The following is a 23253-nucleotide window of genomic DNA, read 5'->3' as shown; positions in this document are numbered from 1 at the left end:
ACAGACTGATAGACTTCACAACTTCACTCTCCAGGGACAGAGCCTTCAGAGAGGAGGAAACTACTGATACTTTCTTTAGGACAGTAGGGGGCAAAATACTTGAACTCTACCAGCCACCCCGCCAGTGAGGGGAACCAAGACAGAAGGGAACATCGTCCCTTCTCTCAGGTCTGATCTCTGTGGGCAAGGCTGAGCTGGGCATCTTACCTGAGCAGTGAGTTTCTGCCTCTCATCCTGGAACCGCTGCCTCTCCTCCAGGACCTTGACCTTGGCACCCTCGTACTTGGCAGTCATCACCTCCAACTCCCGGGCAGTGTTCTGTGCTTCCCGCTGCATCTCAGCCAGACGGGTCTCCGCGTCAGCTCGCACAGCCGCCAGCTCCTGGCCATACTTCTCCCTGGCCTGGTCCAGCTCCACTTCCAGAAATTGCCGACCCAGGCTGGCACGCTCCCCCAGCCCCCGGTTCTCCTCTGCCAGCAGGCCATGAGCCTTCTTCAGCATGCTCAGCTGCTCCACATAGCTGGCCTTCTCAGCCCGCAGCTGCTGTGCCGCCCGTTCCTGCTCCGCCACCTTCTGCCGCAGGGGCCCCAGCTCCCCGAGCTCCCGCTGGGCCCGCACCAGCTCTGCACGCAGCCCGCCGGCCGCCTGCTTACTCTGCTCCAGCTCCTCACGATGGCGCTTCTCCGCAGCTGCCTGCTCGGCCTGTAGCTGCTGGCACAGGTGCTTAGCGGGCAGGAGCTCGCTCACTAGGGCCTGGGTGCTGGTATGCTCCAGCTGCAGGGCAGAGAGGGCCTGCTCCTTCTGGAAGAACTTCTCCTGCCACGTCTTTAGTTCTTGGCCCAGCTCCTCCGCTCGCTCTGCTTGCGAGGCCAGCTCCTGCCGGAGGCTCTCTGAAGCCACCCGCTGTTTCTCAGCCTCCTCCCGGAGGGTCCGCACCTCCTCCCGCAGAGCAGAGCTGCGTTCGGCAGCCCTGGCGCTGTTGCTGGTGGTCTCTGCCTGGAGCATGCGCAGCCTCTCCTCCAGCTTCTGGCTCTTCTCTGACTCAGCTACAACCAGCCGCTTCAACTCCTTGCTCTCCCCCTCTTTTTCCAGGACCTGGCGGTTCAGGATGGACACCTCTTCCTCCAGGCTGCTGATGAGGCTGTTTTTCCTCTCAGCCTCCTGCTGGCCCCGGGCTACTTGGGTCTTCCACTCATCCTCAGCCTTGCTATGGTCTTGGGCCTTGGCACGGAGGGCGGCCAGCTCCCTCTGGGCTGTGGCTAAGGTGTCCTGACTGCGCCCCAGCTCCTGGGCCTTCTCCTCTAACCGGCCCTGCAATGCCTCCAGGGCACCGGCCTGCTCCGTGCGGGAGGCACGCTCATACTCCAGGCTGCGCTCCAGGCCAGAGGCCTTCTCCTGCTGCTCCCGGCACTGCCGCTCCAGCTTACTCACCTCAACCCGCAGAGCCTCGAGCTCAGGGTCTTTTCGCTCACCCTTTCCAGCAGACTCCGACTGTGCTCCTCCTGACCCAGAAGAGTCTTCTCCAGTGGCCGGCCCCAGAGACTGTTGGCGCCCCTCCTCTCTCTTGGCCAGCTGTTCCTTCAGTCGCTGCACAGTTTGCTGAAGCTCCCCCAGCTCTGTTTTCTGGGCTGCCTCCTGCCCACGGAGCTTGGCCAGCTCCTGGTCCTTCCCTTCCTTTTCCGTCAGGGCATGGGCCAGGGCTTCCTGCAGGGTTGCAAACTCCACACGCTGCTCATTGAGGGCATTTTGCAGCCGCATCTCCAGCTCTGCCTTGGCGGCCTTCTCCAGGGCAAGATCAGCTTGGGCCCTGCTCCGCTCCTGGGTCAGGCGTGCCACCTCCCTCTCCTGCTGCCCGCGCTCCTCCTGCTGCTGGCCCTGGCTCTCGATCAGCGCAGCCCGCAGCCTCTCCAGTTCACTGCCCATCTGCTCGGCCTCCCGCTCCATGGCCTGCAGTGCCGCCTGCGTGCTGCAGAAGTGGCGTCCCTGCTGCTCTTCCGGCCACTCGGACCCTCTGTCTCCTGGCCTTGGGGGCTCCTTGAGTAGCTCACGGGAAGCTGTTTCCTGCTGCTCTCCTGCCTTGCGAACCAAGGCCTCCAGGCGGGCTACCTCCTTGCCAGTGGCAGCCATCTTCTCCTGCAGAACAGAGAGGTCGTCTGCAAGCTTCTGGGCCCTGACCTCCTTCTCCTGGGCCTGCTGGAGGGCTCTGGCCAGGTTGGCACGAAGCTGAGCTACTTCACTCTGCTGCCGGCTGATCTGGAGCTCGCTGTGGGCCTCGATCCCTGCCACCTTCTCCTTGGCTTCCTGTAGTTCCTGGCGGGCCTTCTCGCATTCCTCCTTCAGGGTCATCAGCTGTTCCTGGAACATGGCACCGTACTGGGCTTCCTCTTGCTGGCTGTCCTCATACCGCTCGCGCCAGGTGGCCACCTCCTTGGCAAGCTGTTCACACTCACCCTCTGCCTCACGCTGGGAGGCTAAGGCCTCTGCCAGCTCCCGCCGCAGGGCTTCCATCTCGGCCTGATGGGCTTCCACCAGCTGCCGTAATCGGGCCTCCAGCCCCTTGCGCCCAGCCCTCTCTTCTTCTAGCTCCTTCCGTTCCTGCTTATGCTGTTCCACCAGACACCGGGTCTCTGCCTCCAGCTTGGAGATGTGACGCTGCTGCTCTTCCAGGGCGTCTGAGGCTCTGCGCTTCTCCTCTTCCAGGCTGCCCTTGCTGATCTTCAAGGACTCTTCAAGAGCCCGGACCTGCTCCTGGAACTGGCCCTTCTCCTGGGCCACCCTTTCTCTCTCGGTTGCTTTCTGCTGCTCAGACCTCAGCTGGGCCTTTAGCTCTGCCACCTGGGCCTGGGCCTCACACTGCTCCTGGTGGGCTGCCTCAACACAGGCATGGAGTTCCTCCACCTTTTGACTCAGCTCTGCCTTCTCCCGCTGGGCCCGAGTCACCGAGGCCTGGGCACTGTCCCGGGCTTCATTAGCGGCCTGAAGTTGCTGTTGCAGGACCTCTAGCTTGGCAGTCTTCTCCTTCTCCAACGCTTCCAGCTGCTGGAGGGCCGAATCCCTCTCCTTTAAAGAAGCCTGCTGCTCTTCGGAGGCAGCGGCCAGTCGCTGGGCATGGTCTCGCCGAGCTGCCTCCTGCTCCTGGGCAGCTTCCTCTAACTGCTGCTCCTTTTGCTTCAGGCTGCTGCTCAGCTGCTCCAACTGCTGGCAAAGGCTCTGGGAGGCCTGTTCTTGCTGCTGGAGGGTCTCTGCTAGCTGGGCCTGCTCCTGTTTGGCCTGCTGCTTCAGGCTGGCCAGTTCTTGATCCTGCTGCTGGAGAGTGGTGTTGAGGGTAGTGAGCTCAGAAGTCAGTGTGGCTACCTGGGCAGACAGCCGGGCCCCCTGAGCCTGAGAGGCCTGCTCCAGCTCTTCCTTCGCCTGGCTGAGGTTGGCCAGGGAGCCCTGCAGCTCAGCTATCAGGCCAGCCAGCTGCTGCTTTTCTTCTTCAAAATGGCCCCGCTCGGCCAGCAGCTTGGCTTCCCGCTGGCCCTGCTCAGCCTCCAGCGCCTCCACCCTGGCTTGGAGCTGGCTGTTGTCTGCAGCAAGAGAGGCTGCCTCTTGCTTCAGGGTTTCCAGCTGATGAGATAAAGAGACAGATGAGGATCAGCATGACTCCTCCATCACCAGAGCACCTATGAGAACTAATGAACAGGAATCCAACTGTAGCAAACACAGGTCCACACCAAACATGGGACGCGGGTCTTCCCCACTGCTCCTGTGCATTCCTACCTGCAAGACGTCGCCCAACACTTCGCCCTTCTCCCGGGGTGGGTTCTCCCGAATCTGGGCCAAATGTTCTTCCAGGTGTGAAAGTTTTCCCTGAAGGATTTCATTCTTCTCTTCAAGGCATTTCTGAGAATAAACAAGAGCCTTTATGAACAGAGGTGGAATAAGTATTAGGTTACCAACAACATATGGAGCCCTATCACCCTGTTACCAAGATCTCCTTTTGCCCTGACCTTGGGAAAAACTCAGAAACCAAGGACCTGGGATCATGAGGGACCGGATTTTCTAGCCCTAATTTCACAGCTGAATTAAGTCATGTGACCTGTTAATTTCTTCTTGCAGACCACTAAGTTTACTTCAAATTTCCTTACTTAAAAAAAACCTCCTTACTATATACCCTTCCTCAGACAAGTCTTGGCTCCCAGATTATCCAAACACGCAACAGCTTAAAAAAATCCCCAGCCATGCCTGGGTGGCTTAGTCAAGCATCCAACTCTTGATTTCGGCTCAGATCATGATCTCAGAGTCCTGAGATTAAGACCCACATCAGGTTCCCTGCTCAACGGGGATTCTCTCTCTCCCTCTGCCCCTACCCCCTCCTTACTCATGTGGTGTCTAAAATAAGTAAATCTTTTTAAAAACTCTTGGGGCGCCTGGGCGACTTAGTCGTTATGCATCTGTCTTCAACTCAGGTCATGATCCCAGGGTCCTGGGATGCAGACCCGCATTGGGCTCCCTGCTCGACAGGAAGCCTGCTTCTTCCTCTCCCACTCCCCCTGCTTTCGTTCTCTCTCTTGCTGTATCTCTATCAAATAAATAAATAAAACCTTAAAAAAAACTTCCTGAAAAAAATATAAATATATAAACTATAAACATAAATACATATAAAATAAATATATATAAATATCACATATACACACAAACATATTTTATATATATATATATAGATAGATAGCTCTCTCTCTCTCTCTCTCTCTCTCCCCAGCCCGCCTGGGCCTCAATAGCAGCAGCCATAGCACCTCCCACCACCGTCCCCCACCCCCTCCTCCCACTGTCCACTAAACCAGGCTGGGACTGTGCCCGGTCCTCTCTGAATTCCTAATCCTCCAGACAGATATGGAAGGTAGCTATTACTATCCTTTTGCAGAGCAAGATCTGAAGCTCAGATATTAAGTGCCTTCCCCTAGGGCTACAGGATTAATAAGTGGCAGAGTTGGGTTCTTTAAAAATAGCAATAAAAAACTAATAGTGGGGGCACTTGGCTTGCTCAGTCAGTGGAGCCTGCAACTCCTGATCTCAGGGCTGTAAGCTTGAGCCCCACACTGGGTAGAGAGATTACTTAAAAAAATATATATGGGGCACCTAGGTGGCTCAGTGGGTTAAAGCCTCTGCCTTCGGCTCGGGTCATGGTCCCAGGGTCCCAGGATCGAGCCCCTCATCGGGCTCTTTGCTCTGCAGGGAGCCTGCTTCCCCCTCTCTCTCTGCCTGCCTCTCTGCCTGCTTGTGATCTCTGTCAAATAAATAAATAAAACCTTAAAAAAAAATATATATACACACACACACACACACACACATATTTTAGGATTTATTTATTTGAGAGAGAGACCACGAGCTAGAGGGGCAGAGTGGAACAAGGGAAAATCTCAAGCAAACTCTGTTCTGAGCAAGGAGCCCAATCCAGGCCTTGATCTCACCACCCTAAGATCATGGACTGAGCTGAAACCAAGAATCAGACACATAACTGACTGTACCACCCAGGTACCCCTAAAAATAAAATCTTAAAAAAGATAGTAACGAATTCACTAGAAGCCTACTCTGCACCACACAATGTGTTAAGCACTCTGTATACAGTATCTGACATGGGTCATGAGGCAGCTACTCACTATTCTGCCCACTTTACAGAAAGCATGCTTACAGAGAAAAGAGGTCAAGGAGCTCGTCCAAGTTCCCACACCTTGTTAACAACAAAGACAGGATTCAAAGGTCTACTGGACTGAAGCCCACAATCTTTCCATTATAGCACACTATCAAACCTTGAGGAGAAGTCAGCTTACTTCCCAAATGCCCCAAGTCTAGAATGATAAATGGAACCCAGCTATGAACAGCTGGTCAAGCCAGCGGCCCTGGCTCCCTGAAGCAGAGAGGTTACCTTGTCCTGCACGGCTGTGCTGAGCTCCTTCTCGAGATGCGCCTGTTTCTCCACCCACTCTCGAGTGGCCTTGCTGTGCTCTTCTGTCAGGTCATTGAGGGCACCCTGTAGCTGCTGCAAGTGACTGGCAAACTCCCGAAGCTGAGAAAGACAAGCAGGAGTCCCCATCACCCAAGGTCAAAGCCAGTACCACCACTGCTGTGTGTTTCCCAAACGCCAGGGGCTACAGGTGTCCGACTACCCTACTAACCCACATCAAACCAATTACAACTAGTCACATCTTTAACTCAAGACTCAAAATTCAGGGCCACAACCTAACCCTGGCAGCAGCCAATTACGGGACAAGGAAAGGGCCAAAGTATGCAGGTCTCTGGAAAGACTGAAGCCCAAGAGAGGTGCCAGGCCATTCTTCTCAACCCCTCCTGAAGAGGCCTCCAGACCATCTCAGCCCCAGTGGACCTCCAGGCCGGGACAGACCCCACCCCCCACCCCAACACTCACCTTAAAGGAAAGATCCCCATTCTCTTCAGAAAGCTGGTTAATTTTGCGATCCATCTGGCTCTTCTCTGTCTTCAGGTCCTGGCACTGCTTCAGAGTTTCATGGAGACGCACAGTGAGGCTGTGAGGGAGGGGAGCAGTTAAAAAAGACGGGTGCAGGGTGGGGCGGGGAGCTGGGAAGAGAGCAGGGAGAATCCTACCTCTCGTTCTTGCCACGGAGCTCCTCTAGCTCCCTGGGCTCCAGTGGACTAGCCGCCTGCTTCTCGTTCAGCAGAGCCAGGCGGTCAATACGCTGCTGCATCACAGCTATCTGCGCGTCTGCCCCGGGGAAGGGGGGTAGGAAAGTCAGCACAGAACTACGGGCATGACAGGAAGAGGGGGAGGCATCCAATCTAAGGGAAAGGAGGAGGACGGCAAGGACAGACCCAGCTTCCAGGAGCTCAGCCTGACTGGCCCAAGGCTGAGCACCAGGCTCCGGGACCAACAGAACAGACAACATGGAAGAGAGTGGAGCCATGCCTCACACAAGCCCAGCACTTCCCCAGATGAAAATCCCAGATGCTGCTCTAGACGCCTACCCTTCTCGGTGAGCAGCTTGCGGTTCTCAGCCAGCTCCAGCTCCAGTTCATCTCTATTATTTCTCTCATCTGCAAGCTGCTTCTTTAGCCGTCTCATCTGGAATTGTGGGGTCTGCAGGATGTCGCCCATGGGGGAGGCTGGAGAACCTGAGAGGAAGCTGAAGGAGGAGATGGCCCAGATGCCACGGTCAGAGCCTGAAAGGTGAGGGCTGAAGGGAAGAGCACCAGGCGGGGATGGGTGAGCAGGGCTCTAGGGCTGTGAGGACTCGCCGGGAGGCCAAGCACCTCATCTCTGTTTGCACGCCATCTCCCACTTCATGACACGACCTTGAGAAAACTGTTCTCCCTCCTCCAAGGCTTAACTTCTTTGCCAGAAAAAATCTTGCCTCGGCAGAGCTGCACTAAGAGAAGGGACTTCAGCAGAGTCTCCATGGGAGAAAGGAATTCCATTAACAGGGAACAGCCTTTGAGGAAGGCCTTCCACCAAAAATGGATCCCAACCAATTCCCCTAATTAGTACCGGGGCAGGTGAGAACATCTACAAGGTACCCCAAGCACGGTCTGATGACATTAACAGGCTGGTGAATGGTGTTAGCCTCCAGAATGAAGGGATATGAGGACTGGATGTTGAGGCCCTATCCCAGGAGAAGAGGCGCAGCACATACTTGTTCCCACTGGAAGAGGCAACCTTCTGTAGCTCTAAGAAGCGAACCTCCCTTTTGGCCTGGTGACTGGGTGGGGACAACTCTTCAGAGATGGTGCTGGAATAGGTAGAAGGGACAGGAGCTAGGGGAAGAAGCAAACCAACCATATAAAGGTTAGAAGGTGAACAGATTTGGATCTTTACACAGTCTGAGGAACTCACCTTAGTGGAAGTGAATCCACAGACACTCACATGTGAGCTACAGAGGAAGGCCACCAGGTAGAACCTGACCCCCAGTGTCTGGGTTATCCGGAGGTCAGTGGCACTAAGTCCAGTCAAGCAACTGGCTTCTGCTTCCACAGGCCATCAAGTTCTCATGCTTCTCCCTGCAGCCAGCACTGCAGAGACAGCTCAGAAATGCCCTGAGTAAGATCTCCTCTCAGCTCAACAATCTCAGGTCAGAGCCACGGGCCTCTTTACTCAACTCCTCCATTCTGAAATCTTGCACTGCCAACACAACCTCCTTCTCAAAACCTCTGCCTCCCCTGGTTCCCAAGACCACTTTCACTTGGCTCTCCTACCCCTAAACACCCATGCCTAGTATCCCTATCTGCCCTCCCTCCTCCCCGCACCCTCTAAGCTCCCAGAGTTCTGAGGCGGGCCTGCCTGCTCAGCCCACAGTAGCCACCACACAGACTTGCAAACCCATACCCTGGCCCGGAGCCCTCGCCTACATTCTAGACTCACATTTCCAACATCTCCATTTGAAGGGCTGAAGAGGAACTTGAATATGAGGAACATCAAATTCAGTGGCTGGAAGAGAGTCCACCTAGAGCCACATCTCAGGTCTGTCCTCACCAGACAGCCTGCCTCGACATCAGAAGACATGCGCAGCTCTTGGTCTTTCTCCTGCACTTCCAGCAACACATTTGGCAGATGAGGTTCCTCTCTGTTCTAGCACTTATTCTCTATCCTCCTTATTGATTTACATATCTGCCTTCCCAACTAGAACATGAGCTTCGTGTGGGGAAAAGCCTTTCTTTTAGGTGCTACTCCCAGCTTTTAAGCCTCGGGTAGCAATTGCTTAGAAAGCAAAAAACAAAAAAAGGTATGTGTGGGGTGATCAAGGACAAGCTGCCAGCAGACATGATTATCGTGTCCTGCTTAGGCACTGCCAGCCCGTGAGAAAGAGCTCCACAGGAACTGGAATGTCAGCGACATGGCCCAGAAATCAACCTATTCCATTACACACACACTTTTCCTGAGCACAGACTCTGTGCCTGATACTGGGAGCTGAAACAAACCCCCACTGTATTTCTTAATAATTCAGGATCCTAGCATTTCCCAGCTCAGACAGGAGGGGGTCCTCAGTAGGCCCTACTTACCTTTCTGCAAGAAGTTCTCTAGGTCCTCACTTAGGTTTAGCCCATCCTCATGGTCCAGCACAAACTTGAGAATGACTGCTAACTCAGCCTGGGCCACAGAGAGAGAAAAGGAGCATCACTGAGGTGTCAGAGAGGCCTGAAGAGATGGAGGGCACCAAACTGGCAGTGCCAGCCCCAGGAGCCTGCTGGACCCCAGTTTTCCTCTCAAAGCCTAAAGCCTCACATTCCAGCTAAGAACATTCTAAGCAGAGACATGCTGACCCTGCTTGCTCTAACCTCCTCAGTTCCTCTAAAGATGCGCCTGGGTTCAGACAGAGTTCCTATCTGACTTCACCCCTGACCACAAAGAAAATGGGCAAAGAAAGTAGTGCAGTGAGAAAGCTTTTATACATAACTATGTTGCCCTCTTCCAAAGGACCCTCACTGTTGTTCTTTGTCTAAGTGAGAACTCGAGAATCCTCCAGGGCTCATTCAAAGCTTATCCACCAGCTCAGCTGTAAAATTTGCCCTTCACTGTCTGAGATCCGAAGTTATAGAGTTGATCTGATTTTTCTGGCCAGCCCTGCCATACTTCCTTGTCTCTGCGAATTTTCATTCGCAGAGATAAGGACATATGACCAGCCTGTGGAGTGACCAGCCTGGAGTGGAGAAAAGGTTGAAAGAGAAGCCCCCCGTTGCTCCCATGCCACTACAGCTCCAACATCAGAGAAGAGCCATGAACTAAGTAAGTATTATATGGGATGATTCAACATTTTTACCACCCTGCAAAAGGCCACAGCTCTCTGGATACTGTCCCCGCAGTCGCCTACATTACCCCGTGACATCCCAGCTCCTCCTGCTCTGGGAAATAAAGGGCAGCTGCTTAGGCATGAAGCACAGCCAACATCAGGACCCTCATGACAGGCAGTTCCTGGAAACCAGGTCAATTCCCTCAGTAATGACGTGAAGGCTCCAACTCTTCACTTAGGAACCAGCAGAGGACGGGGAGAAAAGGCAACCACTCTGAGCTAGACTGTCAAGATGGACCAAAACATTCTCTCCCACTAATCCTCCTCATTAGAGGAAAGGAGGAGACAAATGGAGTGACGGATTGTGTAAAAAATACACACTCACATGGGACCACATACATGATGAGAGAACAATTTCTGTGTATTATCGCATCACAGTATAGTTATGACCACGGTTAAATACATGTATGTAAAAATGGACTTGAAGTATATCCTTTAAAAGTTAACAGTTATCTCTGGGGTTGAGATTACTGGAAAATGTTATTTCTTCTTTTGTGCTTTTCAGTATTTTCCAGACTTTCTATAATGAATGGCTGGAATTACTACAACATATTTTTTAAAACACTGCAATATGCTGTTTGAAGAAAAGCAATGCAGTGAGGTGAAGCACAGACCAGGCCCACCAGCTGGGGGGGGAGGAGGCATAGGACTTACCTGAATCTTATATTCAAATTGTTCCCAGTCCCGGGGACTTTTGGAGCTCATGGTGGAGTGGTATAAGAGCAGCATGGTCATCTAGAAGCCAAACAGGCGGTACAGTCACTGAGTAGGGTTGTCTCTCTTCTCTGTGCTCCCCTCTCTGAGCTGTTCTGGAGGCTCTTCCAAAGCTCACAGAATTCAGCCCTAGGGTGCTGCCCTTAACTATACCCAGAAACACCTGATTGAGGACACCTGATTGTGCAAAAACCCTGGTGCACACCTGAAGTCCTGAACTCATGGAACCTAACTATGAAGCTTGGGCTACCCTCTACCAGCCAGCACCCAGGAACAGGAGACGGAATAAAGGACACTGAGCTAAAAAGACTATGACAGCTGGGGGAGGCCTAATTCCTGCCAGGTCTTCATTGAAGCCCACGGTAGTAGCCACCCACCACTTCCCCTGGGTTAACAGAAGGCCCAGGAGGTCCCTCTGGTTGCACCCTCTGACCCCCACACCTGGTATTCCATAGGTACCTTGGCCAATTCCAGCTCTGACCCCTCTATCACCTTCTGCATGGACACCAGGCATTCCGGAGAAGAGGGATGTTTCCGATTTTCTGTAACAATGACAATGTAGAAAATAGGGTGAACTTCCTGGACACTATCCCTGAGATCATCACAACACCTCAGAGTAGAACAAAGTCACTGTTTCTGGTGGGGCTAGGAGATGCAGGGCTCCCTACTCCTATGTCCTCTCTCCTCCAACATACACATTTCCATCTGAAGTTAGTTCTATCCTAGGTCAGTCCAAAGACTACAGGGAAAGTTAAAAAAAAAAAAAAAAAAAAAAAGTCAGGCTAGGAATTCACAGCAGCTCTGAATTCCATGCTTGCACTCACCCACCCAACTCATCAACCACAGAGAAGAAGCCCAGAGATCCCAGGTCACTCTAAAGACTTATTCCAAGTAAGGTCACAGAGGAAGCCTGAAGCTGAGTCAGACTAGGAGGGCTAGGGACACCTGGTTCTTACGCTAGTATGCCAGTTATCAACACCTCTGCTTTATCTAAATCGGTTATCACCTTTCCCATAATTCTCTTGAGGGAGAGACTACTCCCATGTCACAGATGAGGACTCCATGGTCCATGACTGCAAAAGAGAGGGGACTGACAAGCATTGTCCTAGTTTTTCATCTGTTCCTACTACCCATCAACCTTAGGAGCAGTTATCATTCCCTCCATTTCAAGGATAAGGAACCTATGTCCAGAAAAGTCACATAGGCTGTGAGTAGAAGGGCCAAGACCTCAACCTAAATCTGCCTTTTCCCCTGCTCCCCATCCACTGCCTAGGAAATTAATTCAAAGTTATCCAGGGGAAATGTTTCTCTTGCAAGGGAAAGAGGGTAACATGGATCCATCCCTCTCCTCCAACTCCTTGCAGTGGGTGGGGGACAAGAGCCCAAGGTGATGTGTCCCCAAAACTGACCTCTGGCTCTACCTGTATCTCAAAGACAGGCTGCGGGGCTGAAGGGACACTCTCCTTCCCTGACATCAACATCACCACCCCCAGGGAAACAGGTATACTCATCCCTGTGGTACAGAATCAGTGGCCTTGAGCCTTTGCTCCTCCAGACACTGGGAGCTGGTTCCCCTGGACTTCCAAAGTCCCAGGAGTTGAGGAAGCAGCTCTTTCTGAGCCAGATAAAGAAAGGTGCTTACTCTGCAAAAAACTGCACACAAATTCCAGTCTCTCTGGCACCGGCTGTTGCAGGATTTGCTGCCCCTCTTCAGTGCCGTGGCTAGAAAAAGAACAAAGATCAGGACCGGAGTACTTAGCAATCCTTCCCTCCTTGCGACTCCATTACATACCACCTTCCCGTTCCTCCAGGCCTGGTCTGCACTGGATCTGGGAGAGAACCAGACCAAATTCTGGAGGCAGTGGAGAAGATACCAAAACACCATTTGGTCAGAAGGAACTGTGTGGTGGGTGAAAAGTGGGAACTTGAGGCATATGGTCCTTCTGAAAAAGATGGCACTCTTGTCCACCCTAACTGTAAATATGAAAAAGCTCTGTGGGAAGGGGCCGAGGGGAGAGGACAGCCGCACGGATGAAGGGGAAGCTAGGTTCAACAGTCTGGAATGGCTCCACAGTAAAACATCAGGAAGCCGGGGGGAACATGGCTAGGGTAAGACAGACAATGGAAAGGGAAAACAGGCCCAAGAACTAAAAAGAAGGAGCAAATTCCCAAGGCTCCAAAGTGCCAGGGCGAAGTTCAACATCAGATTGAAAGCTGAGATGGCTAAAGCCAAGAGATAACAATCTTTTTTTTTCTCTTTAAGATTTTGTTTATGTTTTAGAGAGCAGGAGTGAGGGGTGGGGGATGCAGAGAAAGAGAGAGAGAGAGAGAGAGAGAGTCAGTCAGTCTCAATAGGACTCCCCGCTGAGCACAGATGACCCTGAGATCATGACCTGAGCCCAAATCAAGAGTCACATGCTTAACCAACTGAGCCACCTAGGCGCCAGGGGACAACACTCTTCATCAGGTGCTCTTGCTGTGCTAGTCTGTTTAACAGCAACAGCAACAGGCTGAGGGAGCAAGGAGGGAAGGGAGGCAGCAGGGGGAGCTCTCACACAGCTCAGGCCCCTGGCCCTGGGTGCTCAACCTAACAGCAATTTCAATTTTAGGGGTGAATAGCTCCACTTCAAGTTAGAGTGGACTCTTCTTCTTGGGCCACTACAGCTGGAGATACTGATTAAAGGAGCCTCTTGTTCCACAGTCTCCAGGTTCTACTGATCTCCAGGTTTCAACTTTCTGGAGGGCAGGCCCTAGAACCGGAGAACTTGCCCTGCAAGACATCCTTGCCAAGCAAAAGCAGCATCCAAGCCAAGACCATGAACGTATCTCCCTCCCTCTCTCACGGGATTATAACAGGCTTCTTCCAAGTGCAGCTGTTTTTTTTTTCTGCTTATTTTCTGGATAGCTGGTTTGTGATTAGTGACTCCTACACAGCCTTCAGGAGATGTTCATCTCCTCCCAGACTCCTAAAAGAGCCACCTTTCCTCCCCAACCACAACCTGGAACATTGTGACTCCTTGACTCAGAATAGAGCATTAGATAAAAATAAAGAGGATTCTCAGGTTAAATGTTTGGGGAAATAATGGGTTAAACCAAACTGAACATTTTCCAAAGAAGGCAATATAACATGCATTATTTCCCAAACCTATTTGACCACAAAACCTCTTTTTTCCTTACTAAGCCCTGGGATAAGTAAAGTTGCACGAAACATGCTTTAAAAATGCTGGACCTCGGGGCGCCTGAGTGGCTCAGTGGGTTAAAGCCTCTGCCTTCGGCTCAGGTCATGATCAGGTCAGGGTCCTGGGATCTGGTCAGGGTCCTGGGATCGAGCCCCAAGTCGGGCTCCCTGCTCAGCGGAGAGCCTGCTTCCTCCTCTCTCTCTGCCTGCCTCTCTGCCTACTTGTGATTTCTGTCTGTCAAATAAATAAAATCTTAAATAAAAAAAAAATGCTGGACCCCGGGCTATCCAGCCCATCATTTAAAACTGAGTTCAAGGGGATACCTGGGGGGCTCAGTCAGTTAAGCATCTGCCTTCAGCTCAGGTCATGATCCCAGGGTCCTGGGATGGAGCCCCAGCATGGGATCTCTGCTCGGAAAGGAGCCTGCTTCTCCCTCTGCCTGCCACTTCCCCTGCTTATACTGTCTCTCACATGCTCTCTGTCAAATAAATAAAATCTTCAAAAAATAAATAAACAAATAAATAATAAAACTGAGTTCAAGTCTTATGTCTGGCAGGAAGCCATCCAGAACCACTGCCAATCATGCCTTCCCACTCCACAGGAATTCCTACATCCTAAATGATGGATACAATGGCATCATTTACAATGGACCAAACCCACCATACGCCCTGAACTCGAGGGTACAGGAGATACTCGGTACATATGGGTTGACTGACAGATGGGTTGACTCTGTAATAGGAAGAGCAGAGATCAAGGTCAGTAACGCGAACATCAGGGCTTTAGGTTCTGGCAAAATGACTCCACTAAACTTTGCTATTCAGGCCTCACAGACATCAAAGAGATGGGACAGCTTTTTTGCTTCAGGCTATTCATACACAAAACAGAAAGGGCAACTTGTTGGAAAGGTTATGCCCATGTAAAACCCAGAGAGAACGCTAGGTGGCCAAGGAACAAGTCCTGTTCAATTCCCACAGCTGCTATCTGCCACCAACCCTGCCGCCCTCCGCCATCCTCCTCGAGAACTAGCATCTAGTTAGGTTTAGGTTAGCAACAGTAGCAGCGTCCGCAATGAAAAAGCCAGAATACATTCACCAAGAACATCTGTTTTCCTGAAGGAAATTGGTCTGCCCTGTCCTGGACCAGAGATGGAGATCCGGGTTAACCTGGAATTTTCAGTAGTCCATCCACTCCAACACACACATACTTAGACATCCGTGTTCTCTCTCCCTCTCACCTTCCCTCCACCTCCACTCCTCCTACTCTAAGGCTCAGGCAGTGAATCAGAAGACAACTAGGAAATTTGTAACCCTCCCTATGAAAATTCCCTACCAGGTTATAAACCTACAGTGGCTAAACCAAGGACACACATCCCTACCCATGGACATATCTAGTGCTCTTGTCATTAGGCCAAGGAAATTTATCTCAATAGCAAAAGCTCCTTGTTTTTTTTGTTTTTTTCTGGAAAGCAAAGCAAGGTTTATTGATAGTACAAAGCTCCCAAGGAGGGAGGGAATTCAAAAGGGTTGCCCTTTCTTTCAAGATTTTATTTTTTTAAGTAATCTCTACCCCTAATGTAGGCTCAAACTCACAACCCCAAAATCAGCAGTCGCGTGCTCCACCAACCGAGCCAGCTAGGTGCGCCACCTTGATCCATTAAGTTCAAAAAACACAAACAAAAAAACAGCTGCACCCTACTGTATGTTACAAGGGCTGGCTCCTCTCAACATCTGGCTGCCCCTCCTTTGAATGATTCTAAAATTCAGTAGTAGGTTAGATATTGTCAGCCTCATGATGTTACCAGCTACTGGTGTCAACAATCTAGATTTACCACTTCATCAGGGTTTGAAAAATAATTATTTTCAACAGGAACTGCAAAATGCTGACTTATGGGTGGTACCCAATTCTATCTATGAAGTATCCTTGTAAAAAACAAAAAACAGCAACAAAAAAACCTTAAACTAATCAAGCTTGGCTCTAATCATCAGTTTACAGGCAACAAGGGGATGAGAAGAACAAGCTGAGCAGCACCATGATTATACAACTAATAAAATCCAGAACTAAGAATGGAAGAAAGGAAAATGGGGATAAGGTATGGGGATAGAAATGAGTAAGAAGCAAGACTGGTGGGAGGAGAGGAGCCCCTGAAGAAAGCTCTTTCATATCACGACTGAAGATTTTTTATTTCAATCTTCTGGCAAGGAAGAGTCACTGAGGACCAGCAGCTGTGGGGCATCATAATGAGAGCAGGACTGCAGGAAGGAATGCCCTGGGACACGCAAAGATTAGAGAAGAACGAGGTCACAAGGGCCTGGTATCCAGAATGAGGCAGGGGCAGGGATGTGAGAAGTCTTCCAAGGACAAACTGAGAGGATGGTGACTAAGTAGGATCACTGCCAAGCAGAGCGAGGAATTCAAGATGATGCTGAGGAGTACCTGGGTGGCTCAGTGGGTGAAGCCTCTGCCTTTGGCTCAGGTCATGATCTCAGGGTCCTAGGATCAAGCCCTGCATTGGGCTCTCTGCTCAGCAGGGAGCCTGCTTCCCCCTCTCTCTCTGCCTGCTGCCCTGCCTACTTCTGATCTCTTTCTCTCTGTCAAACAAATAAATAAAATCATAAAAAAAAAAAAATGCTGAAATGTCCTGCTGGGATAACTGGGAGAGAAAATGGTACTGTCTATACCAAAATAAGAAAACAGTGACTTCTTTTCACTAAGGCAGGTGCTGGTTAGAGCCACAGGGACTTTCAAAACATCTTATAAGACATCCCACCACCAACATACATTTCAAAAAATATATTCAAAACATTAAAAAAACCACTCCAGTGAATCCATCTGTTCCAGGATACTCAGTCCCACTAGACTTTGCTGCAGAAGAGTATCAACTACATTTTCATTCATTTACTTACTCAATAAACATTAACCACTGTACTGTGTTTAAGCAAGGTGCAGAGGACCCCAAGGGGAATCAGACCCAACCCCTACCTTTGACCAACTTAGTTCTACCTTCTTTCCCCATGAACAGGTGGCCAAGCTGCTTCACAGAGATGCTGACTCCCTAGCACTGGTTCCTACCTGCTATGTGTGGAACAGAAACACCGTCAACACCTCAGTCTGTCCCTGACCTGGGGGCTCAGAGTCAACTGTGCGTTCCTTTAAAAAGTGAGGGTCCTGGGGCACCTGGGTAGCTCAGTCGTTAAGTGTCTGCATTCGGTTTAGGTCATGATCCCTGGGTCCTGGGATCGAGCCCCACATTAGGCTCCCTGCTCAGCGGGAGGCCTGCTCCTCCCTCTCTCACTCCCCCTGCTTATGTTCCCTCTCTCTGCCAAATAAATAAATAAATATCTTAAAAAAATAAAGTGAGGGTCCTCTCCACTGTCCCCGCAATCCTTTATATTATAGCTGACCTCTACTTTTGCCCATAGCACAAAGTGAAAAGAAGGTCAGTTTTGCCCTCCATAATTCGTTAAAGTTGATGAGAAAGGAAAAAGGATGAACTATATGAGTCTAGAAAAAGACAACTTCAGGTTATTGCAGGTTATAGTTTGACCCATTTTTGCTTAGTTCCAAACAGGGAAGATACAAGGCGGAAATCCCACTCCACTGATTTCCCAGATAACTGTGCTGTTCAAAGGAACCATGCTAAAGACAGAAAACAAAGCTCACTAGAATCCTTGCTACATGACAGCAAGCTGCTTATCAAATGCTAATCAACTTCACAGAGCAAGTTAATGAGGCAGGTGAAAACCCCAAAAATGTTATAATGGTTTAGAAAGGAGCATATCAGGACACCGGGGTGGCTCAGTCCATTAAGCCTTAAGCGTCTGCCTTCCTTCCTTCAGGTCAGGATCCCAGGGTCCTGGGATGGAGCCCCACATCCAGCTCCCTGACCAGCAGGGAGTTTGCTTCTCCCTCTCCCTCTGTGTGCTCTCCAGTGCGAGCGGGCTCTCTCTAGTAAATAAATACATAAATCTTTAAAAAACAACAACAAAACATATCTGTGCTATGCTAACAAATCTTTGAGATAAGATTTCCAGGTGCTGCTTAATTCTTTCAAGTGCAAGAGCTTCCCCATTTCTTCTTCCTGACCCTACAGGTTGCCAAGGAGGGCTTGTGAGAGGAGGACAAGCCACAAGAAGAGGGTATGGAAGACTCTCATTGAGACAAGAGGACAGCAAGCTCCAGAGCAGGCTCTTGAAACACCGTGAAAGCAAGGAGACTTGCAGGCTCTCCTGCACAAGCGTGAGGACTCCTGAAGGTGGAAAAAGAGCAAAAGCTCTCCCACAGACAGACACAGCGGCCCAAGGAGGAGGCCCGTGTGCTCTTGTCTCTGGCTCCATGCTGGCAGTCCTGCCCTGGCCTTCTGGTCATAGCTGTTGGCACGGAAAGGGGATAAATGCAGCGCCCGGCCCAACACCCCAACACATGGCCTCCCCTGAGGGGCTGGCGAGGGGCATGGCGCATACTCACATACTGTCGATGATCTTGATGAAGACGCTGCAGTCTTGGAGCTGCAGCACAGCCTCCACAGGGCTCGCCACATGCAGACTGTTCACCTGCAAAACACAGGGCAGAGCCTGCTGAAACAGGCGGAGGTGCAGGAAGCACTGCGCTCGCTCCTCTCCCCAGAGGCCCATAAGCCGCCGGCTCTCCTGGAGTGCCTGCAACTGCAGGCCGCAGGCCTTTGGGAGCGTTCACTTCAGCCAAGGAGAGCTGCTGCCCCCCTGGTCCAGTGACAGCCACCTGAATGCCGCTGTGAGAGTCCTTCCTCCGGATTCAAGTAAATGAGAGCTTACATTCTAGGATGTTCCACCACAGGGATACACTTTAAATATAAAATCGGCATAAAATGCTTTTCTGGAAGGATACGTGAGAAACTGTACCACCACTGCCTCAAGGGACAGGAACTTGATGGCTGAAAGTCAGATGTGGGGAAAAAGAAAGGCTTTTTATATTATTGCCCTTTGTAGCTCTTGTATGTTTACATTATAACCCTCTGTAGCCCAAATTATCACCCTACAGCCCTTTCTATCTCTTGAATTTTGAAATATCTAATCAAAACTTACATTAAATGCTATATATGTCTTACACACTCCCACAGATATAAAATCTTGTTACTAATGCATTTAAAAAATTCTTTCCAGACATAAAACTGTGACTGACACAGGGAGAAATGATGAGGCAGTAAGATAATAAAAAAAAAAAAAAATAAAGAGGAAAAGAAGAGCTGGGAACCCCAGGAAAAAACTTGTCAATTCCAATTCAACTGCCTGCTTCTCTTCCTTGCCTTCTGGCTGGCATCCATCTAACTCAGTCTTTACAACTAGGAAATTCACCACCAGTCATCTGCAAATGAGTCAGGTACACAGGTTATTCAACAAGCATATACGGCTAACTTGTACAGAAAAACCTCATAAATTCCAAAACCACCAAGTTCAGAAGAAGCCTGGGCTGAACCTCACCTTTGTCAGTACACAGGAAAAAAAGGGTTTGCTAAACCAATCAATCCTGTGTCCAAGACTGAGGAAGGAGGGAACTCAGGCTGCTTGACAAGGTATTTATTTGTAAGAACTTCAGCAGAGTGGTTATGTGCAATGAATAGATTCTACTCTTTAAAATGCGCTCTTTAATAAAAGATACTGGACTATGCGGCGCCTGGCTGGCTCAGTTGGAAGCACATACTACTCTTAATCTCTGGTCCTGAGTTTGAGCCCCACACTGGGGGAGAGGGGTGCTTTTTAGTAACCCCTCCAAAAAAGAAAGAAAACATTACTAATAAATAAAAATATAAATAGATAGATTTATATGGGGCTGGGAGCTCCCAGATTAAAATTTTAGACCTAACGCCTTCACTAACTTTCCAGAACTCTGTTATCAACTTATTTCTTTCTGTGCCTACTTTCTCACTTGCCAAATGGATGGAATCCCTACATTGTTTACTTTAGAGGACCAGTGTGGGTTCAAATGGGATTATGAACTCAAGAACACATTACAAGATGAAAGTGCTAAACGCAAAGCACTATTATGGTTAATAAAATTAAAATAATGGAAGTAGATGCAGCAAAACTTCTACTTCTCAGTAGTTTAATTAGCTGACTGCACTAGAGAATGAGAGTATTTAAAAAAAAAAAAAAAAAAGAAGGACTCAGCCACAGAAATTATACTATTTATTTGGTTAAATACTAATTTTTTAAAATAATTTTTTAAAGGATTTATTTATTCATTTAAAAGAGAAGGAGAGTACAAGCAGGGAGAGCAGCAGGCAGAGTGGGAGGGAGAAGCAAGCTCTCTGTTGTGCCAGGAGCTGGATGTGGGACTCGATCCCAGGACCCTGGGATCACGACCTGAGCCGAAGGCAGCCGCTTAATGAACTGAGCCAGCCAAGCGCCACTAGTTAAATACTTATCCGTGTTTGTGTGTGTGTAGAATTTTATTTATTTATTTGAGAGGGAGCAGGGGGAGGAGCAGAGGGAGAGGGACAAGCAGACTCCCTGCTTGGTGGCAAGCCCGATTCCAGACTCAATCCCAGGACCCTGAGATCATGACCTGGGCAGAAGTCAGAGGGTGGGTTAACTGAGCCACCCTAGCACCCTTACATACTTCAATATTAAAAACAACTTCTAGGGACACCTGGGTGGCTCAGTCAGTTAACTGTCTGTCTTCAGTTCAGGTCATGATTCCAGGGTCCTGGGATCGAGGTCCGCATCAGGCTTTTTGCTCAGCAAGGAGCCTGATTCTCCCTCTGCCTGATGCTCCCCCTGTTTGTAGGTGCTCACTCGCTCCCTCTGACAGATAAATAAATCTTTAAAAAAATTAAAAAAAAAAACAAAAAAAAAACTTCTAGATGGATCTAAATGAAAACAGGTTAAGCGTTTTTTTTTAAAAAGTATAGAACATAAAGTGCAAACTCTCATTGAAGTCTTAAATTTATATATGTATATATATAAAAAATACTTGTATATATATAAATATGTATACTTATATTTATACCATCTTTTGAGGGGAATAGCCTAATCTAATTAGTCAGGAAAGGCCAGTGTAAATTTTTGAGGAAGATTCTGAATATTCTAGGCCAAGATCCTTTTCCACCAGCTGAAAATGAAGAGAGCACCAAGACAGTAAGCATCCAAAACCACCTCCTTTTAATACTCCTTGTAATCAAAAGAAAACTTTCAAGGGCTATGAACGCTTATTCACTAAAAAGACTGAAAAATCACACCAGTTAGTTCATTTAAAGTCACTTAAGATTTCTGGATTCATCTCCTGTCAGTTAAGTAACAATCTAGCAATAGTTTCTTTTATGCAGATAAAAATTCATTTTCTGGGCGCCTGGGTGGCTCAGTGGGTTAAGCTGCTGCCTTCGGCTCAGGTCATGATCTCAGGGTCCTGGGATCGAGTCCCGCATCGGGCTCTCTGCTCAGTGGGGAGCCTGCTTCCCTCTCACTCTCTCTGCCTGCCTCTCTGCCTACTTGTGATCGCTCTCTGTCAAATAAATAAATAAAATCTTAAAAAAAAAAAATTCATTTTCTCCTTGTGCATTATTTTGCTCTCAAATCAGAAATCACTGGAAAGTGAAGGAAGCGGAAAAACTCTTTCATCTTTAATCAGGGATTAAAACACGGGAAGAAGGGCCAAACTCACTGGGTTTCAGGGTGGCTTAGGGTTGTCAAATCTTAAAAAGTTCCCTTTTCCCTATATCAATTCATTCACTGTAACTGCTGGGTATAGAACAATTTTAAGCTATTCTTCAAGTAAAGTATAAATTTATTTTTATACTATAAAACAAATTATTAAAATTTGGAAAAAAACCCACTTATTCTAGTATTTTAATATATGTACTTTAAGCATTTTGATATATTTCTTTCCAATCTTTTTTTCCTGTATTTTTCTCTAAACCACAACTAAAATGGTCACATGTGTTCTATGCCACTCTTCAAAACAAGCATTATTTGACACAGCTACATTATCATAAAATCCACTATAGCTGCCTAACTTTTGCTTACACTGAAAATTCCTAAAAAAAAAAATTCTATGTTACCATATATTAATATTTTAATGCATTGTTCATTTTGACTTTTGAAAAAGCACACAAGTACCCGCTATTTAATAAAACTAGCCCTGTATTGGTTCTTCTCTGTAATGGTAGTACTCACCATAAAAACAAGTTTAGGACCTAAATAAATAAACTGATCAACTTAAAACAGTGTGGCTAAAGGTTCCGCCAGTATTCAGTTAATCCACTGAACTGCAGACAAAGCTCACAGTCTCCCAAACCCAACCAGCCCCTCAGGGATGAGGGGAGGGAAAGGAAGAGACAATATTTTTTCTTCTCTTCTCTTTCCTTTTTTTTCTTTTTTTTTTGGTAAAAGATGTTATTTGTTTGACAGAGCCAAAGAGGGAGCACAAGCAGGGGGAGTGGGAGAGGGAGATGCAGGTTCACCACAGAGCAGGAAGCCCAACACGGGGCTCGATCCCAGGACCCCAGGATCATGACCTGAGCCAAAGGCAGACGCTTAATGACTGAGCCACCCAGGCACCACTAAAATATTCTAAAATTTTTAAGTGGCTTTTTCATTGGCCCTAATCATGCCCCAGCAATATTTGAAGTATCAAGAATTATTATTTACTCAGATATAGTACTAGATGTTTTCTACACACAATATATCTTCATTCTCTTAACACCACCATGAGGTATTTTTATTTCCATTTTAAAAACAAGGTCCTGAGAAGCTAAGTAACTTGCCCTGGGTCACACACCTGGGCCAGATCAGTAATTCTAGATCAGGCTGTCTGACTCCAAGGTACAAGCTTGTCATCACTACACTCTGTATCCTCTTCTACTTCCCTGCAGCTTTATGTTCCCAATGCTTGGTATTACTCTTTCATTTGCCACTGTTCATATTGGACAGAGATATATGAAAAGACCTAGTGCAATGATTTAAGTAATCAAGAAGGCAACGGGAGGGGGCGCCTGGTGGCTCAGTCATTAAGCTTCTGCCCTGGGCTCAGGTCATGATCCCAGAGTCCTGGGATGGAGCCTGGCATGGGGCTCCCTGCTCAGCAGGAAGCCTGCTTCTTCCTCCCCCACTACCCCTGCTTGTGTTCCCTCTCTCACTGTCTCTCTCTGAATCAAATAAATAAAATCTTTTTTTTTTAACACTTTTTTTTTTTAAAGATTTATTTATTTGACAGAGAGAGAGAGGTCACAAGTAGGCAGAGAGGCAGGCAGAGAGAGAGGGAAGCAGGCTCCCTGCCAAACAGAGAGCCAGATTCGGGCCTCGATCCCAGGACTCTGAGACCACGACCTGAGCCGAAAGCAGAGGCTTAACCCAGGCGCCCAATAAATAATATCTTAAAAAAAAAAAGAAAAAAAGTCAACAGGAGGACAATGGAAGCAGACAGAAACATGGTAAAGAAATCGAGGAGAACCTTGCCCTATGATAAAAGGCCTTTCAAGACCAAAGTCCCACATGTCAGTGAAGTTCAGGATAAACGCTTCTAGTCAGAAAAATGCACAGGAAGCAAATGAAGAAGGGTGTCTGTGCCACGCTACAGCCAACTCTTCC

At 48.9% G+C, this 23253-nt stretch overlaps 1 protein-coding gene across 7 annotated transcripts in view; it reads right to left on the bottom strand.

The window, feature by feature from the left end:
- NUMA1 (nuclear mitotic apparatus protein 1) overlaps window positions 1-23253 on the bottom strand; it is a 74623-nt gene that overhangs the window by 10454 nt on the left and 40916 nt on the right. For all 7 annotated transcript variants that reach the window (XM_032853190.1, XM_032853191.1, XM_032853189.1 and 4 more), the window contains exons 3-14: window positions 18158-18243; window positions 12157-12236; window positions 10974-11056; window positions 10455-10535; window positions 9013-9100; window positions 7650-7770; window positions 6985-7142; window positions 6607-6724; window positions 6410-6527; window positions 5909-6049; window positions 3763-3885; window positions 208-3609 (exon numbers count right to left, since the gene is read on the bottom strand). In XM_032853190.1, coding sequence (XP_032709081.1) covers window positions 208-3609; window positions 3763-3885; window positions 5909-6049; window positions 6410-6527; window positions 6607-6724; window positions 6985-7142; window positions 7650-7770; window positions 9013-9100; window positions 10455-10535; window positions 10974-11056; window positions 12157-12236; window positions 18158-18243 — 4599 coding nt within the window. The remainder of the gene's footprint in view (window positions 1-207; window positions 3610-3762; window positions 3886-5908; window positions 6050-6409; window positions 6528-6606; window positions 6725-6984; window positions 7143-7649; window positions 7771-9012; window positions 9101-10454; window positions 10536-10973; window positions 11057-12156; window positions 12237-18157; window positions 18244-23253) is intronic.

This window comes from Lontra canadensis, unplaced genomic scaffold (assembly GCF_010015895.1).
Source record: "Lontra canadensis isolate GAN:19392208 unplaced genomic scaffold, GSC_riverotter_1.0 scaffold7, whole genome shotgun sequence".
Lineage (NCBI taxonomy): Eukaryota > Metazoa > Chordata > Mammalia > Carnivora > Mustelidae > Lontra > Lontra canadensis.
The sequence above is the reverse complement of the archived record's forward strand: the minus strand, read 5'-3'. Positions and strand labels throughout refer to the sequence as shown.